Here is a 13,505-nt window from a genome sequence, read left to right on the forward strand (position 1 = left end):
CGACCCTTACTAATAACCACAGCACATCGGGATCAATCACTGATGAAGCAAGTTAGCCCGACTGGTCATTATGGAATCCACAAAAATTCTACAATGTCTGGGTAATAAAAAAAACAAAAAAAAACATCCAAATTGCAATATCAATATCAATATATGAAATATCTGGCATAGCAATAGTCTGTCATTGCTCAGTAGCAAATAAGACAGATGAAGCATAAATATAGAGAAATATAGCAATTAGAAATTAATTTAGAGAAAACTCTCTGAGAGCATTGGGATGATGTCCTTCAGATGACAACATTTGGTCAAAATAAATCACAAAGCTCTTAATCCTGTTTAAAGCCCTCACCATCAAGATCATTTGTGTGTTATGTACAAAACTTCCTGCATTCTAAAAAATCAGATCTTTTTTTTTTCGGCTAGTCATGAAGCTGCGTGCCAAATTCAGTGATGGTTTAGCAAAATTTGTTGGAGGAAAAGTGAAAACAAAAAATCTCATCAAACAATTTCTGTGCCATTGTGGGGTTACTTTTGTAAACATATGTAAATATTTGCCCTGTTAGTGGCACTAGAGGGTTTGAGTTGTTTACACCATAATTGGTGTGAAGGTATCTAAGACTGTTGTCTATCACTTTGCCAGATTTCATTAAAAGCAAAGATTTATGTGGGCGGGCATTGACTCCCCTTTGGAAGTTTAAGAAGAAGAAGAAAACACACAATAAGGTGCCTACACAGCCTCGGTTCTTGGCCTCTTAAAAATCTTTTAATATTTTGTTCTGTAACACATATGCATGGTTATATAACCAGTTTGTCCCTTTTTCATTTACTTATTTATCCATCCATCCATCTATTCACTCTTCTATTCCTTCATTTGTTTATTCATTCATTCATCCATCCATCCATCCATCCATCCATCCAACTATCCACGCATCCATCCATTCATTTATCTTCAGTATCCACTTTATCCTGGTAAGGTGGTTCCTGAGCCTATGTCAAGAACACTGGGTTTGATACAAGAATACAGGTGATTCTGGGCCATCACAGTGCAGCACACATTCACGCTTAGGAGCAATTTAGCAATTTTAAATAATCTCAAGCTCAAACTGAGGCTCCTGGATGTATGCTTCAAATGCACCACTATGCCCTCTGTTTGTCCAATGTGTCAACTCTAATTAATGGCCTTGGGCCTGTTTGTGGCAAAACCATTAAACCACAGAGATGTTTAGGGGTGGATAAAATAGTATGAAATGATGCCACTATTTTAGATAGTTTTTCTTCATTGATCAACTTTTATTGGACATTACAATGAAATGGATGAACCAATTTGCCTTGTTGTATTGCTCAATGTTTAGATTTGTAACTATGAAGATATTCTGAAGGTATAAATAAATATATTAGTAGTAAAAGGAGTGTGTTTTCTTTCTTTCAAATAACTACACAATTTCAGTAATGTATAAATATAATAAAAAAAATAATGTTTTAAAGTATAATATATAGTAAGCCATATATTTAGAGTTAGATGTAGATAGTTATCTTGTAAGTCATGTATGATATTAGGTTTATTAGCTGTATGTTATTATGTTAATATCATGTATATTTTTAGGTTTATTTATTGTGTTGTATTCAACACTCATCTTTTATCCTTAACACCAGGCAGTCACACATCAGTGGTTAAGGTTCTGGGCTGATAATCGTAAGTCTGAGAGTTTAATTAAAAGCAACACCAAGGTGCCACCAGTAGGCCCTTAAGCAAGGCGCTTAATCCCCAATGCTCCAGAGATTCCATAACACAACTAACACTGTATCCTTTCTTTCTAAAATAAATATTGTCAACAAATTGCCCTCTGACTGAGAAAACCAAACAAGGCTTATATTGACAAAATAAAAGCGACTCAGTGTTAGAGAAGTTAAAATGATGTTAAAATGGTGAGAGAAGTTAAAATGATGTGCATCAAATGATCTCAGAGCTCACAATTAGCGCAGGTATAGAAGCCTTTAAAATGATCGGAATATAATTAAAGCATTAAAAGTTAAAAAGGAAGCTTTATGCATCCCACGCTTGAAAATCTTTCCTATGCGGGCAATTTTATTCAAATGAACTAACAAGGTTAAAATTAGGGTTGAAGACAGGCTTTACATGGGCACTATTTATTTCTAGGGGAAACAGATAAAACTCTTTGACTAAACTGTAAATGGTTTATTTTACTTTTCATTGTGGTTGCTGTCTATTCATCAGCATCTGCATCCAGGCTTATTTTAAATGAATAGTTTTTGCAGTTTGTCAGTGGGGAGGTCAAGCTCCAGCTCCGCTAAGCTGCCGCTGTTATGATACTGGTGGAAAATGTGTGTAATGTATATGTGACAAATAATGACTTAATTCCTGCCTAAAAGTGCGTGCTCTTTTTCTGTGCTATATCCAGTTGTATGCTATTGCTAAGCTGACTAAGCTGCGCATCTTAACAAGCAGTTAGGCAATTGATTTTGGCACAACCATTCTGGCGCAGTCTCTTACTGATTTATTGAGACTTTTTAGATGGCTGTTTTATTGCCATTATTGCCTTTGTAGGTTCTCATTTCCAGGGATGTTGCTTTTCAACTTGAGTGACAAAAGCTATTTATTCAGTTCCATATGGTTCAATGAAATATGCGTGTCCATAAAATAGGAAATTAAAATTTTACTGATTCAAATTGCAATTCAAAAGGCCAAAGTGTTCAGTATATCATCAGGAAATTGTGAGTTCAGAGCCCAACAATGGCACGGTCATGCATGGTTGGGAGCCATGAAAGTAGAATTAATCATGATTTCTTGTGGGAGAGATGGTATACTAGCTCTCTTTTAGCAAGACTAGTCAATTGTGGGCGTTTGTCATCACATGTATGCAGAAAAAGGCAGATAGATCTTTTTTTTGAGTATGTTACACTGCTCTGTGATGTAATTTGAACAGCAGTATGAGAAGACACAGCTGACTAGCTTCATGTGTCTCTGAGAAAGAATGAGTTACCATTCTTGCTCCCCAGTTTTTAGTTTTTGTTTGACAGGGGAGAGGTGGCTGTTGGGAGGGAATACTAGGTGTTACACTTACAACCTAATTTTATTACACTTTATATCCAGTTATCAATATAAATTGCACCAAATCCATTTTATTGCAAGTGTGAACATGTGCATATTAGTTAAATAGCATTTAAAGGCTACAAATATAAAAGAAATAAAGACTGAACAGGACCCATACTAAACCAGTGATTATAATCATCATCATCACCATCATCATCATCATTTCATCACAATTATTAATTAAATTCTGGCATACATCCTAAGCAGAAAGCTGCTGAAGAGAAGATGGCAACCAGGCAGAGCCAGAGAATGGACTAAAGAAGTACAAAACACCAAAAATGAGTACAGAAATAGATAAAGAAATAGATAGATAAAAAAAATTCACATTATGACACAAGTGTAGCTTTTACTTGTGCAAGAAGTGAAGCCAGGAAAATACCACAGTGGAAGATTTGTAGATTTCATTAAAGAGTGTTCAGCTGTCTGGTGACACAGCACAGTGGGTGATCGAAAAGATGCAGTGGCTGTATACATGTTTTGTGGAGGAAGTGTGTATTTCTGCGTATTATTCTCTCATTTATCCAGGTGGCCATGTTAAAGGAATAGCCAGGCAAAAAATTTAAATAACAGAATCTGTCACTTATACAAGACATTTATATAACTAGGATCTTATTCAGGACTTGGCAAAACCATCTATGATATACAAGTCTTCACATACAAAGAATTGCATATCCAATCTAAGACTCTTTACCTGATTTCTGCTCAATAGGTAATTTTAGAAAATTAGCTGTCAAACTATCAGGTACTGTAATGAGTCCTTTACCTGGTTGGATTATAAAAATCCTTAGTGTCTTTTCATTTTTCTTTTCTATTTCTATTTATCAGAATCTGATAACTAAAATCCTTTCCCACTACTGTGTTCTCTAAGGTCTAAATTTTGAGGAATTCTTCCAAAATATAGATTTTTTAAAAATCTTATTTATTATACTATCCCTCCATCTTCATCTTCTCTAATCTTTACTATGGATGTTATAAATATGTCTTGAAATGGATATCTTAGTTTATTTCACATCCTACCTGCAGCTAGGTAGCTGCTCAATATGCTCATGATGCTAAGCATTTAGTAATTGGCTAGTGATGTGTTGGTTTCGATCGCTAAGCTGATGCGTTCCTGCTGTCTCATCAACTGATCTGCATATGTGAGAAAGCAGCATGACATGTAATCAATCACACTTACTGTGAAAATGTGTCACCTGTTAGAGATTGAATGTAAAAATCTCTTTAATGACTCAGCACAGGTATTTCAGAAAATGCAAAACTGATGTGCACACAGTCCACACTCCTATGACAGACATAACACCATGACTTTAAAACGTTTACAATCTCTGTCCAAATTTCAATGTAATTACTCATGAACTGAAAAAGATCTCCATGAATAAACTTTCTTAAGAAGTAGTACCCTAAATTTATGTTCTATAGCATGCATGAGGTAGGAAAGGACTTTTGCACACACTGAATATGCAGTGTGTTTGTGTGGGTTCCTCTTTGTGTCTGGAAAAATAAACTAATCTAATCTAAACTGGATCTAATTTTGAAAAAGATGTGTGACCACATAAATGAGAGGTGTCACTGAGAAGTCTTTTACTATATATTTATTTGAAATGAAGATATAATAGCTATAATATCAGAGAGCTTGATTATAAAACGATTGCACAATCAAATTGAGCCTGCACTATCATAAATGAAGCACGACGAAGTTGCTACTAAGGTTCTTCCACACCAACCATGGTGGCCCCAGGACCTGGCTTTGTGTGTTCATAGACATGGTCATGTTGGAACAGGTCTGGACCTCTTAGTGCCAGTAAAGGAGATCTTAATGCTACAGCATTCAAAGACATTTTGGATGAAGAGCCACATCTAAGTGTGATGGTCAGTGTTCACCTAGTTTTGAAAGATTTGCATAAAATAAGAAATGTGTAAATTTTGGTGAGTTCATGTCCTCTGCTATGTTTTAGAACCTGCATTAAAGGTGAATAGAGGTTTATTTAAGGAAACATAGATAAACTAAAATGTTAAAATGTCCTTTGTCGCCATCTAGAGAAGAAAAAAAATACTTTGCTGTGTCTCTAAATTCCCCCACAGGTCCGTTTGGGGTTATGCTTCAAAATTTGTTGGTCGCTAGATGTTCAAAAAATCAAGTCAGACCTAAAAATATTAGGAAGAAAACAAAAATACAATAAATAAATAAATAAATAAATAAATAAATAAATAAATAAATAAATAAATAAAAATAAAATACGTCTGTGATACACAAAAATACATTTCACTTTTTCACTGGATTAGGTATCCCTTCGTTTGACAAAACGACACGTTTTTTGATTCCGTTGTTCCGTTTTATTTATATGTTTTTCGACATAACATCATATATTATCTAACTTTGCCTTTGTGTGCTCAGGAAGTAAACAGCGCGAGCTCATAAAGCTCGATCGTAACAGTGACGTCTCTGAACAGACAGGGGGGGAAAAAAAAGAAAACCGCCTAGCAGCGGCTTCTGATTGGTTGACCAGTAGGTCTCCTCGACTCCGATTGGCTGGGCGGTGAAACTGTACACTACTGTACACAGACGACAACAACAATAAACCTTGAGATGATTATGAGATCATTCACGTTGCTTCGGAAGACAAGAGTGGAGGAGAAATTAATCAGTAGCACGACAATCGGCGAAGACGATCACTTTGACTAGATGTCACGTAAAGCGCTGGGTTTTGCTCTTTATTTCGATTCGATGAAGTTAATATTAGAAATCAGGAGAGATTTAAAACTTGCTGATTAGCTTAGATATGCTAGCTTTTGTTTTTTGGGTGTGTCGCGTGCCATGAGCAACCAATACCTACTGAAACTGAGGAAAGATTACTTTAATCTCGACAAGGAAGGATATACAAAAGTAATCAACACCAGAATAGGAAGTGAAGCAGGGGGATCGATTCTGAATCACTTCTTCATGCATTCGTCCAGAATTACAGGTAACGTTTGTTCATTTTAAATCTGTTATGATTGTCATGGCTGTTCACATTTCTGTCTGCTATTAGAATGATGTCAACATGGCACCTAAATCTTAAAAATATTAAATAACTGAAGGACACAGTAATATTTCAGTAGTGAAATTAGGTTTGTTGGATTAACAGAAAATGTCTAATGTGCATCAAAAGCAAATGAGACTTGGTTGCCATTTTTATTGATTTGAATTCCTGTACCTACTTAGCATTGATTAATTGGAACACACAATTGGTTTGGTAAGCTCATTAAGCCTTGAACTTTATAGACAGGTGCATCCAATCATGAGAAAAGGTGGACAATTGCAAGTTGTTGTTGTTCACTTTGACGCTCCTCTGAAGAGTGGTAACATGGAAGCCTCAAAACAACTCCCAAATGATCTGAAAACAACATTGTTCAACGTTATGGTTTAGGGGAAGGCTACAAAAAGTTATCGCAGAGATGTATATCCTAGCTCCACATTGATATGAGCTCTGAGACTGTGATCCTAAGTAGATCTAATGTCAGTGTACATGTTACCTACAAACATAAAGAATGATAGCAACTCCTGTAAGCCAGGACGTATTCATTCATATTGTTCAGTACATGACATTACCAAAAGGTAAACATGTAATAATTTATTGCCACCAGCTTTCACGATGGATGAGACACCACACATTGTAAGAGGAGAAGATGTCAATCCATTGGATGACCGTGAAGGAAGATGGTTAGAGAAGGTCAAGAATACTAACCCTACAAGTAAGACATCAGCAGGTGTGTCCTTAGCCTTAGATTTGAAAGTATCTATCTATCTATCTGTCTGTCTGTCTGTCATGATTGTCATGGCTGTTCATATTTCTGTCTGCTATTAGAATGATATCAGCATGGCACCTAAATCTTAAATATCGCTAGTATACCTTTTAAAGATGAATTGTACCAAATATGGTTTAAAAACAGAGATCCATTCACATAAAACCACTTAAAGCTATAAAAACTATTGAAATAAAATTGTGCCGTTTATACCACAGCTGTGTTGACCTATCAAATCTAATTTGTTAGAAAGTTTTGATTTATCCTTCTCTAACTAAAAGTATCGCTAGCTATATTTTCCTTCTTATGATACTGTTTCATTCATTTCAACAGTTCATTCACAGGACTCAGCAGATGTGATGATAAACCGAGTAAAAATGGTTCACTAACAAAGATGCACAGTATTGTTGTTGAGACAGTTGGTATGGTTCTCTGTGATGTTATGATTATTTTACTATAATTTATTGTTTTTGTGATTTTATATGATTGATATTTTGGTGGGTTTCTCGCCATGAGAAAGTCTTCAGGTCAGGAGACTGTGCTTTCTAGTCTTCACCAGTATCCCATTTTGCCCTTTTTTTTTTTTTTTAATAAAACTTATCAATAAAAAAATTGAGGGTTGTAAGAGAATGATTGTTAATAGCTGCTATAGTGTAAGTGATAAAGCTAAGCTGTTAGTTTACAATTGAATTATTGACGTGGTATAAAAGAACGAATCTTTTCCAGTCACAATTTAGAGTAAAGCTGCAGCTGTGATTGGTCGAATTAAAGCCTAAAAAATGCTTTTAAATCTGAGATTTTATTCTAAACCCTCACTCACTGTGGTGTGCTTTCAGGGGTCGGAGGTCGAGTGCGGCTCTACTCCGAGTCGCAGGTGCACACGGTGAGCCGCTGGGAAGATGCTGAGATGCAGGATGGAATTTCCGCTGAAGAAAGTGGAGGAGCTTTAGACGGACCCCCGTTCCGAGGCAGATCCCAATCTGCTCCAGCTGCACTGTGGAAAGCTAAGAAGTATGGACGACAGCTGAGGAGGATGAGTGATGAATTTGACACCTGGCTGGATAGAGGGGTGAGTTTCCGTACTAATCACTAGCTGGGATACTAATGACGCATGAGTTCAGCATTAAGGCTGGAAATGAAAAAGTACAGGTTTGTTTAAGCAAAGCTGTGCGATTTCCGTTTGTGTGTTTGTTTATTCTATGTGTTTTCATATGTTGCCAGGACATAAGGAGAACGAGCGGTAAGGGGAAAGTTTCACACAAGCAGCACAGTCGTGGATGGTTCTCCTTCATTTGGGGATCTACTAGGGAAGAGGAGGGAAGGGAATAAAATTACATACAGTTCAAACAGAGAAAAGTGAATCAACAATCAAGACAAAGGCTGGTCATGTTTTTCACCAGAATGGCCTTTTCATCAAAGTGCTCATCAAACTTTCAAATTATTATTATTTTTTAATTATCAACAAAATGAAAGGGAAAAGGTGCTAAAACATACCGCCTGCAGTACCCAATGTAAAGAATTGTTTTTTTTATTTTAATATTTGACAATCTTAGCTGACAATCTGTGATATTTCTGGACAATCTCCCATGTACTGAAAAACTCTATCCCTAAATATTTATGAATTCTTTATTATTATTTTTTTTCTTTAAATGAATATTTGGTAAGAAATGTGAAATATTGTTCTATGCTGTCTTTTCTAAATGAATATATATATGTTGAGTTTTAAACATTTGTCATATTAAAGATTTTAAAGCAATTGGTGGTAAAAATGTAAATATTTTCCATAGACTACAAAAGTCAGTAAAGCAGCCTGTGAAAATTGTGTAGTGTTGGTTAATAACGATGCGGGTATTTGGTCTAATTCAGTCAGGTTCGTCTCAGGGTTTTCTTTGATTGCAGCATTTGCTGTTGCTTTTTGTTACTGTTGTAGACCCGAGTGTCTTTGTGTTTCTGAAATGAAATTATTTTGCTTTGTACACATTTCATGTATATGTTTACTAATGAAATGATCTGGTCGTTTCTTTTCTTTTCTTTTTTTGCCCCCACACAAACAGCACTAGACTAATTTGCTTTGTATGCAAAAGAACAGAGAGTTCCTGCCAGACCTTTTGGTTAAGCAAATCGTTACAGATGGACAACCCAAATGCTGCATAAGCTGGACTTGAATCTGAGGCATTTGATGCCTTATTTTAAACGTGTTTGTCCTTTTCACAAGCTCTTGATAGGAATTTATACTACGTTACATATCTTGCGATGTAAAACTGTTTGTATAATGATTTGTTCTGTTTGTATAATTGTTTAATTTATTATTTGTGATCAAATTCAAAATAAAAATTTCATGAATTTCGTTTTTGTTTATTTAACCTGGTATCGGACATTTTACAATGAACAAAGATGAATAGATCTAGAACACTTTACCATCAATAACCTAATTTATCCAAAATCCTACACTGTTAAACTTTGATCTAATAATCAATAACACACACACACGCTGAGCAGCAATAACTTTAATGAAATATACCATCTGTCTAAAGACCAGAGGCACTTTTACAAAATCAGTACAAGTGACCATAGTCGATTTTAATCTTAGAGAGGATTAATCTTAAGCCCTGAATCATTACTCAGTTACTGAAACACTCATCAAATCTATCATCGAATAGAGGTGGAATCTCTCGTACAATACCGAGTTTCACAGTTGAGGTTAGAAAGCCTCTGCATTTCCTCATCGCTTAGCTCAAAGTCAAATATTCTGCTGTTTTCTTGAACACTTTGTGGTTGAGATGATCGAGGCAGAACAGAAATCCCTTGCTGAACAGCCCACCGGAGTAACACCTGAGCTGGAGTTCGTCCACGGCTCTCAGCAAGGTCCTTCACCTCCGGCTCCTGCAGGAGTGCACCCTTTCCGAGAGACGAGTATGCTTGGAAGTGAACTCCTGCCTCTTTGCATATGTCCCGGAGTTGTTTCTGAACAAGTTTCGGGTGACACTCCATCTGCAGCACTGCTGGAGGTACACGGCAGCTTCCTAGCAGCTCTAAAAGATGGCTCACAGTGTAGTTAGAGACCCCTATGGCCTTGATTTTGCCTCTGTCATAGAGTTCCTCCAGGATAGCCCAGCTCTGCAAGCGATACTTGGCGTGAACAGGATCTGTTGGTTCTAAACCTGCAACTCCAGGCCAGTGCACCAAATACAGGTCTACATATTCACAAGCCAGCTTCTGAAGACTCCTCAAGCATCCTTCTTTGGCTCTAGGGCCATGGTCTTCTGGTCCAAGCTTGCTGATGAGGAACACGTCAGAACGAACAAGGCCGTGCTTGGGCAGGAGCTCCCTCATGACTTGACCCAGTTGAGCTTCATTGCCGTATGCTGCGGCCGTGTCAAAGGCACGGTAGCCTGCATCAAGGGCAGCACTGATGGACTTGTACAGCTGTTCATAGGTGTGCAGCTTGTATGTGCCCAGACCCAAGAGAGGAATCTGTGTTCCAGAGTTGAGAGCGGCTACATGCATAGTGGACCAAATCTAAAAAATTGGTATATTAAATGAGACAAATGAAGAAACATAGTTTGCCTTTAGGTTTCTAACCTTAAGATCACATCCCAACATGGGATACGGGACATTTTTACCAACCTTTATTCATTGATATACCTGTATTCTATGAAACTGAATAAATTCTATAAACTTGTGTATAATGAAACATCTATAATAATTACACCTAAATATCATTAGCTTTCATTCAATCTGGAGCTCATAAGCACAATTTACATCATGCTTGCATTAATCGAAGATGTCTTTCTTCCAGAAACTGCTATTTTTATTTGTGTGGCACAGTCAAGCATTATAAAATACAACATTCTTACAATAATTTGTTGTCTATGCCCAAAATCTACTAACGGGTATGTATGAATGTATGTATGTATGTATGTATGTATGTATGTATGTATGTATGTATGTATATGACATCCAATGGAATATCCTGTGTAAAACATTGTGATCCTATTAATAATAATTACAGATATTTGCACATGATATTTATTCAAATTAGACAGGCTGCTATGCTTCATGTATATTATAATCCTACTTCAAATGTAGTACATAAACTGCAGATTTGGCCTTTTGGGCATAAGGCAATCTAGTTTTGAAAATAAGCTCAATAAAAGAACTGATGAACTTTGCCTTACATTCTGTGGAGTGGATGAATGAATGAATTAATGAATGAAGTCTCAGTGAGTTACAGTAAATTAATATGCCATCAAAATGAGCCAAAAAATGACGTCACTGGCTGCAAAAAGTTAAGCTTTCACAATATTACTTGAACAAATAATGCAGTCGCACACACTCGCACGCACGCGCAAACGAGAAAGTTTTTCTAAAGCTGCTTTCTATTAAAAATAAACCTGGAAAGTTAGAGAGCCGTTTTCCCTGTACTAGTGTGAGGTTTTTTTTTATCGCAGACTAGCCAAATGGATGCTTACGTATTATGTAAACAGATTCAAATTCAGAACTAATTAAAAAATGTCACTCACTAAAGTCATGCAGGAACTTGGAGAAAAGGCTTCCGGTTGCTTCATCGCAACGCATCCTTTCGCCACAGGGGGGCGCTTGAGGGGATGGGGATTATTATTATGGGCCAGGATTTCGAACCTGTCTGCTACTGTGGTGAGTGACTCAAAGCACTTTTTTGACCAGCAGGGGGGCACGCCAATCTACCCACGTGGTGGAAGAAGGAACACAGGAAACAGTAACCATAATGTAAAGTAAAAATGCTCAGGATCAAACTGGGAACCCTGGAGCTGTGACACACCAATGATACTGTTGTTTTATTGTTTCTTACTTAAATCCATTTATTGCCTTAAAATCAACAGTCATTTATTTAACAGTCTAACTATTCAAACATTAGACAAATCAGGCGGCATCTATCTATCTATCTATCTATCTATCTATCTATCTATCTATCTATCTATCTATCTATCTATCTGTCTGTCTGTCTGTCTGACAATATGTGCTAAAACATAGATTTTGAAGTACTGAGATTTAGATAAACCCCATTAAATCAAATTGACCCAGCCTACGTAACATTCTCAGGTGTAGAAAATAAACTTTCCTGGGCTGGGATGAAGAAAATAAACTTTCCTGGGCTGGGATGAAGAAAACACATCTATGGAACTTCACAATGAATTTCACAAAGATAACGAATTACTTAAATGGGCCTTTGAGACCGTTTACATGTTTTATTGTACATTGAAGAATATATATGTACCTGTACGATCCTTTTTTTTTTTTTTTGGATAAATATTTTGCCACCTCCAACACGGCTACAACTGCTCTGAATGACGAGGCAAGAGGATTCGTCACAAAGTGACACAAACCCCCAGAATGTGACCTATGTGTACTGGGTATAAAAATGATCTGGCGTTGACAATCACTTCACAATGGATACAATGCTTTACAAAGACAGAAGCAGTAAGAGTCAGAACTTTTCTCTTGAATGGCATAAAAGTTATCAAACTGAAGAGTAAACAAGTGAGATTCATAGATTAACATTAGCAGAGACACCCTGTAAATTTACAGGAGACAAAAAAAAAACGATGTTAAATAACCGCTCATTTTGCAGTTTATATGGATTCTGTTTTGTTTTTCACATAGTAACTGAAGAACAGTACATTTGCTTAAGGCCAGAACATATCAATCTGAAAGTGAGTCATATGCAGCCAAGCTTCTATTTATATAAATCCCTATGAAATTATCTGGGAAAAATCCTTAGTTTTCAAGCATAATACGTTGGACCTTGTTATATCATAGCTAGTAATTAAAGACTGTTCTTCAATCGTTGTAAATCTACGGACAACTTTGGGATACAGAGCCACTGTTTGTAGAATCTTGGTTTGGTCAATACATGGCAGTGCAATGAGGAATTGATTTATTACAAAAACACAGTTGATATTCTTAAAACTAAATAAATGTAGTTTACACAATTTTCATTCCACTCCATATACAATAATCTGAAACATATCTAGACACGTCTAGAAATTTTACTCTACAAAGAAAAGAATCCGTAATCAATATCAATCTTAAAAGACAGGCAAATAACATTCAACAAGCTACAAAATTAAATGTTTAATCACAAGCTTCTGTAAGATAGCAGGCATCGCTGATATTCACCATTAGTTTTTACAATTCAGGCGTTTCACCACTGGAAGTAACATTAAGCGTTCAACCTTAAAGCCTTTTCAAGAAGCCACCAAGAGAAACTATTACTAAGGAATCCCTAGGTTGAAAGGGTGGGGGTTGACCCTATTTCTTTCAATGACTGCATGTTTTGTCAAAGTCCAAGGACCAGGATTGGCTGATGCTGTACAAGTCTGTACTCCATGTCTCTCAATTAGTGGAGTTCCTAGAAATGAATAAGGATGAAAAATAAAGACACGTAATCAAGTGCAGATTTTACTTAATGTTCACTTGCAAGTTTACTACAAACGCTTCTGGTAGAAGTTATAGACAAGAGTTGTCTTGCATAGCCAGAAGTTTAGACTAATGACAGAATGTCTATACTCCATAGCAGCATAGAGAGCAACAGAGGGTATTTGACTGACACACAAGGCAACCAATCACA

The 13,505-nt window shown here is 36.4% G+C and overlaps 2 protein-coding genes across 8 annotated transcripts; one reads left to right on the forward strand and one right to left on the reverse strand.

Annotated features, from left to right (window-relative positions):
- The first annotated feature begins 5,656 nt into the window (after positions 1-5,656).
- On the forward strand, positions 5,657-9,238 carry bada (BCL2 associated agonist of cell death a). 6 transcript variants are annotated; one of them, XM_027176719.2, is made up of 4 exons: positions 5,657-6,075; positions 6,737-6,844; positions 7,732-7,964; positions 8,117-9,238. In XM_027176719.2, the coding sequence occupies exons 1-4, from the start codon at positions 5,928-5,930 to the stop codon at positions 8,222-8,224; spliced, it is 597 nt and encodes a 198-aa protein (XP_027032520.1). In that variant the 5' UTR covers positions 5,657-5,927; the 3' UTR covers positions 8,225-9,238. The 6 variants fall into 6 exon arrangements, with proteins under 6 accessions (XP_027032520.1, XP_027032517.1, XP_047661487.1 ...); XM_027176716.2 differs by having other exon boundaries at positions 5,661-6,075; positions 6,737-6,859; XM_047805531.1 differs by lacking the exon at positions 5,657-6,075 and adding an exon at positions 6,404-6,655.
- A 149-nt stretch (positions 9,239-9,387) lies between these two features.
- Positions 9,388-11,610, reverse strand: zgc:110782 (uncharacterized protein LOC541358 homolog). 2 transcript variants are annotated; one of them, XM_027176755.2, is made up of 2 exons: positions 11,419-11,610; positions 9,388-10,414 (listed from the first exon to the last, which is right to left on the reverse strand). In XM_027176755.2, the coding sequence occupies exons 1-2, from the start codon at positions 11,461-11,463 to the stop codon at positions 9,545-9,547; spliced, it is 915 nt and encodes a 304-aa protein (XP_027032556.1). In that variant the 5' UTR covers positions 11,464-11,610; the 3' UTR covers positions 9,388-9,544. The 2 variants fall into 2 exon arrangements, with proteins under 2 accessions (XP_027032556.1, XP_047661485.1); XM_047805529.1 differs by lacking the exon at positions 11,419-11,610 and adding an exon at positions 11,074-11,336.
- Between the last annotated feature and the right edge of the window lie 1,895 nt (positions 11,611-13,505).

The sequence above is a fragment of the Tachysurus fulvidraco genome, chromosome 21, assembly GCF_022655615.1.
Source record: "Tachysurus fulvidraco isolate hzauxx_2018 chromosome 21, HZAU_PFXX_2.0, whole genome shotgun sequence".
NCBI lineage: Eukaryota > Metazoa > Chordata > Actinopteri > Siluriformes > Bagridae > Tachysurus > Tachysurus fulvidraco.

Excerpts from the sequence above, each read along its gene's own strand:
- bada (XM_027176716.2), top strand. The coding sequence starts at position 5,928 with ATGAGCAACCAATACCTACTGAAACTGAGGAAAGATTACTTTAATCTC. Across the intron at positions 6,076-6,736 it reads GCATTCGTCCAGAATTACAG|CTTTCACGATGGATGAGACA; the intron begins GTAACGTTTGTT and ends TATTGCCACCAG. Across the intron at positions 6,860-7,731 it reads TACAAGTAAGACATCAGCAG|GGGTCGGAGGTCGAGTGCGG; the intron begins GTGTGTCCTTAG and ends GTGTGCTTTCAG.
- zgc:110782 (XM_027176755.2), bottom strand. The coding sequence starts at position 11,463 with ATGAAGCAACCGGAAGCCTTTTCTCCAAGTTCCTGCATGACTTTA. Across the intron at positions 10,415-11,418 it reads CAAGTTCCTGCATGACTTTA|ATTTGGTCCACTATGCATGT; the intron begins GTGAGTGACATT and ends CCAATTTTTTAG.